This window comes from Schistocerca nitens, unplaced genomic scaffold, assembly GCF_023898315.1.
Source record: "Schistocerca nitens isolate TAMUIC-IGC-003100 unplaced genomic scaffold, iqSchNite1.1 HiC_scaffold_151, whole genome shotgun sequence".
NCBI classification, from domain to species: domain Eukaryota; kingdom Metazoa; phylum Arthropoda; class Insecta; order Orthoptera; family Acrididae; genus Schistocerca; species Schistocerca nitens.
In genome coordinates, this window is record NW_026045692.1 from 1 (window position 1) to 4,380 (window position 4,380).

The window sequence follows — 4,380 nt, forward strand, 5'->3', positions numbered from 1 at the left end:
CTCTCTCAACAACAACAACGGAGGAGGAGGAAAAGAGAGAGACTCTCTCTCAACAACAACAACGGAGGAGGAGGAAAAGAGAGAGTCTCTCTCTCAACAACAACAACGGAGGAGGAGGAAAAGAGAGAGACTCTCTCTCAACAACAACAACGGAGGAGGAGGAAAAGAGAGAGTCTCTCTCTCAACAACAACAACGGAGGAGGAGGAAAAGAGAGAGACTCTCTCTCAACAACAACAACGGAGGAGGAGGAAAAGAGAGAGTCTCTCTCAACAACAACAACGGAGGAGGAGGAAAAGAGAGAGACTCTCTCTCTCAACAACAACAACGGAGGAGGAGGAAAAGAGAGAGTCTCTCTCAACAACAACAACGGAGGAGGAGGAAAAGAGAGAGACTCTCTCTCTCAACAACAACAACGGAGGAGGAGGAAAAGAGAGAGTCTCTCTCAACAACAACAACGGAGGAGGAGGAAAAGAGAGAGACTCTCTCTCTCAACAACAACAACGGAGGAGGAGGAAAAGAGAGAGTCTCTCTCAACAACAACAACGGAGGAGGAGGAAAAGAGAGAGACTCTCTCTCTCAACAACAACAACGGAGGAGGAGGAAAAGAGAGAGAGTCTCTCTCAACAACAACAACGGAGGAGGAGGAAAAGAGAGAGACTCTCTCTCTCAACAACAACAACGGAGGAGGAGGAAAAGAGAGAGAGTCTCTCTCAACAACAACAACGGAGGAGGAGGAAAAGAGAGAGACTCTCTCTCTCAACAACAACAACGGAGGAGGAGGAAAAGAGAGAGAGTCTCTCTCTCAACAACAACAACGGAGGAGGAGGAAAAGAGAGAGACTCTCTCTCAACAACAACAACGGAGGAGGAGGAAAAGAGAGAGAGTCTCTCTCAACAACAACAACGGAGGAGGAGGAAAAGAGAGAGACTCTCTCTCAACAACAACAACGGAGGAGGAGGAAAAGAGAGAGAGTCTCTCTCAACAACAACAACGGAGGAGGAGGAAAAGAGAGAGACTCTCTCTCAACAACAACAACGGAGGAGGAGGAAAAGAGAGAGAGTCTCTCTCAACAACAACAACGGAGGAGGAGGAAAAGAGAGAGACTCTCTCTCAACAACAACAACGGAGGAGGAGGAAAAGAGAGAGAGTCTCTCTCAACAACAACAACGGAGGAGGAGGAAAAGAGAGAGACTCTCTCTCAACAACAACAACGGAGGAGGAGGAAAAGAGAGAGAGTCTCTCTCAACAACAACAACGGAGGAGGAGGAAAAGAGAGAGACTCTCTCTCAACAACAACAACGGAGGAGGAGGAAAAGAGAGAGAGTCTCTCTCAACAACAACAACGGAGGAGGAGGAAAAGAGAGAGACTCTCTCTCAACAACAACAACGGAGGAGGAGGAAAAGAGAGAGAGTCTCTCTCAACAACAACAACGGAGGAGGAGGAAAAGAGAGAGACTCTCTCTCAACAACAACAACGGAGGAGGAGGAAAAGAGAGAGAGTCTCTCTCAACAACAACAACGGAGGAGGAGGAAAAGAGAGAGACTCTCTCTCAACAACAACAACGGAGGAGGAGGAAAAGAGAGAGAGTCTCTCTCAACAACAACAACGGAGGAGGAGGAAAAGAGAGAGACTCTCTCTCAACAACAACAACGGAGGAGGAGGAAAAGAGAGAGAGTCTCTCTCAACAACAACAACGGAGGAGGAGGAAAAGAGAGAGACTCTCTCTCAACAACAACAACGGAGGAGGAGGAAAAGAGAGAGAGTCTCTCTCAACAACAACAACGGAGGAGGAGGAAAAGAGAGAGACTCTCTCTCAACAACAACAACGGAGGAGGAGGAAAAGAGAGAGAGTCTCTCTCAACAACAACAACGGAGGAGGAGGAAAAGAGAGAGACTCTCTCTCAACAACAACAACGGAGGAGGAGGAAAAGAGAGAGAGTCTCTCTCAACAACAACAACGGAGGAGGAGGAAAAGAGAGAGACTCTCTCTCAACAACAACAACGGAGGAGGAGGAAAAGAGAGAGAGTCTCTCTCAACAACAACAACGGAGGAGGAGGAAAAGAGAGAGACTCTCTCTCAACAACAACAACGGAGGAGGAGGAAAAGAGAGAGAGTCTCTCTCAACAACAACAACGGAGGAGGAGGAAAAGAGAGAGACTCTCTCTCAACAACAACAACGGAGGAGGAGGAAAAGAGAGAGAGTCTCTCTCAACAACAACAACGAGGAGGAGGAAAAGAGAGAGACTCTCTCTCAACAACAACAACGGAGGAGGAGGAAAAGAGAGAGAGTCTCTCTCAACAACAACAACGGAGGAGGAGGAAAAGAGAGAGACTCTCTCTCAACAACAACAACGGAGGAGGAAAAGAGAGAGAGTCTCTCTCAACAACAACAACGGAGGAGGAGGAAAAGAGAGAGACTCTCTCTCAACAACAACAACGGAGGAGGAGGAAAAGAGAGAGAGTCTCTCTCAACAACAACAACGAGGAGGAGGAAAAGAGAGAGACTCTCTCTCAACAACAACAACGGAGGAGGAGGAAAAGAGAGAGAGTCTCTCTCAACAACAACAACGGAGGAGGAGGAAAAGAGAGAGACTCTCTCTCAACAACAACAACGGAGGAGGAGGAAAAGAGAGAGAGTCTCTCTCAACAACAACAACGAGGAGGAGGAAAAGAGAGAGACTCTCTCTCAACAACAACAACGAGGAGGAGGAAAAGAGAGAGAGTCTCTCTCAACAACAACAACGGAGGAGGAGGAAAAGAGAGAGACTCTCTCTCAACAACAACAACGAGGAGGAGGAAAAGAGAGAGAGTCTCTCTCAACAACAACAACGAGGAGGAGGAAAAGAGAGAGACTCTCTCTCAACAACAACAACGGAGGAGGAGGAAAAGAGAGAGAGTCTCTCTCAACAACAACAACGGAGGAGGAGGAAAAGAGAGAGACTCTCTCTCAACAACAACAACGGAGGAGGAGGAAAAGAGAGAGAGTCTCTCTCAACAACAACAACGGAGGAGGAGGAAAAGAGAGAGACTCTCTCTCAACAACAACAACGAGGAGGAGGAAAAGAGAGAGAGTCTCTCTCAACAACAACAACGGAGGAGGAGGAAAAGAGAGAGACTCTCTCTCAACAACAACAACGAGGAGGAGGAAAAGAGAGAGAGTCTCTCTCAACAACAACAACGGAGGAGGAGGAAAAGAGAGAGACTCTCTCTCAACAACAACAACGGAGGAGGAGGAAAAGAGAGAGAGTCTCTCTCAACAACAACAACGAGGAGGAGGAAAAGAGAGAGACTCTCTCTCAACAACAACAACGGAGGAGAGGAAAAGAGAGAGAGTCTCTCTCAACAACAACAACGGAGGAGGAGGAAAAGAGAGAGACTCTCTCTCAACAACAACAACGGAGGAGGAGGAAAAGAGAGAGAGTCTCTCTCAACAACAACAACGGAGGAGGAGGAAAAGAGAGAGACTCTCTCTCAACAACAACAACGAGGAGGAGGAAAAGAGAGAGAGTCTCTCTCAACAACAACAACGGAGGAGGAGGAAAAGAGAGAGACTCTCTCTCAACAACAACAACGGAGGAGGAGGAAAAGAGAGAGAGTCTCTCTCAACAACAACAACGGAGGAGGAGGAAAAGAGAGAGACTCTCTCTCAACAACAACAACGAGGAGGAGGAAAAGAGAGAGAGTCTCTCTCAACAACAACAACGGAGGAGGAGGAAAAGAGAGAGACTCTCTCTCAACAACAACAACGGAGGAGGAAAAGAGAGAGAGTCTCTCTCAACAACAACAACGGAGGAGGAGGAAAAGAGAGAGACTCTCTCTCAACAACAACAACGGAGGAGGAGGAAAAGAGAGAGAGTCTCTCTCAACAACAACAACGGAGGAGGAGGAAAAGAGAGAGACTCTCTCTCAACAACAACAACGGGAGGAGGAAAAGAGAGAGAGTCTCTCTCAACAACAACAACGGAGGAGGAGGAAAAGAGAGAGACTCTCTCTCAACAACAACAACGGAGGAGGAGGAAAAGAGAGAGAGTCTCTCTCAACAACAACAACGAGGAGGAGGAAAAGAGAGAGACTCTCTCTCAACAACAACAACGAGGAGGAGGAAAAGAGAGAGAGTCTCTCTCAACAACAACAACGGAGGAGGAGGAAAAGAGAGAGACTCTCTCTCAACAACAACAACGGAGGAGGAGGAAAAGAGAGAGAGTCTCTCTCAACAACAACAACGAGGAGGAGGAAAAGAGAGAGACTCTCTCTCAACAACAACAACGGAGGAGGAGGAAAAGAGAGAGAGTCTCTCTCAACAACAACAACGAGGAGGAGGAAAAGAGAGAGACTCTCTCTCAACAACAACAACGGAGGAGGAGGAAAAGAGAGAGA

General features: G+C 47.5%; 1 protein-coding gene across 1 annotated transcript; it reads left to right on the forward strand.

Annotated features, from left to right (window-relative positions):
* Window positions 1-775: 775 nt before the first annotated feature.
* On the forward strand, window positions 776-4,293 carry LOC126219086 (trichohyalin-like; the record flags this gene model as incomplete). Its single annotated transcript, XM_049942136.1, has 2 exons — window positions 776-3,074; window positions 3,190-4,293. Coding segments are annotated over 2 exons (3,403 nt in total), but the record flags the coding sequence as incomplete, so codon positions are not given.
* Between the last annotated feature and the right edge of the window lie 87 nt (window positions 4,294-4,380).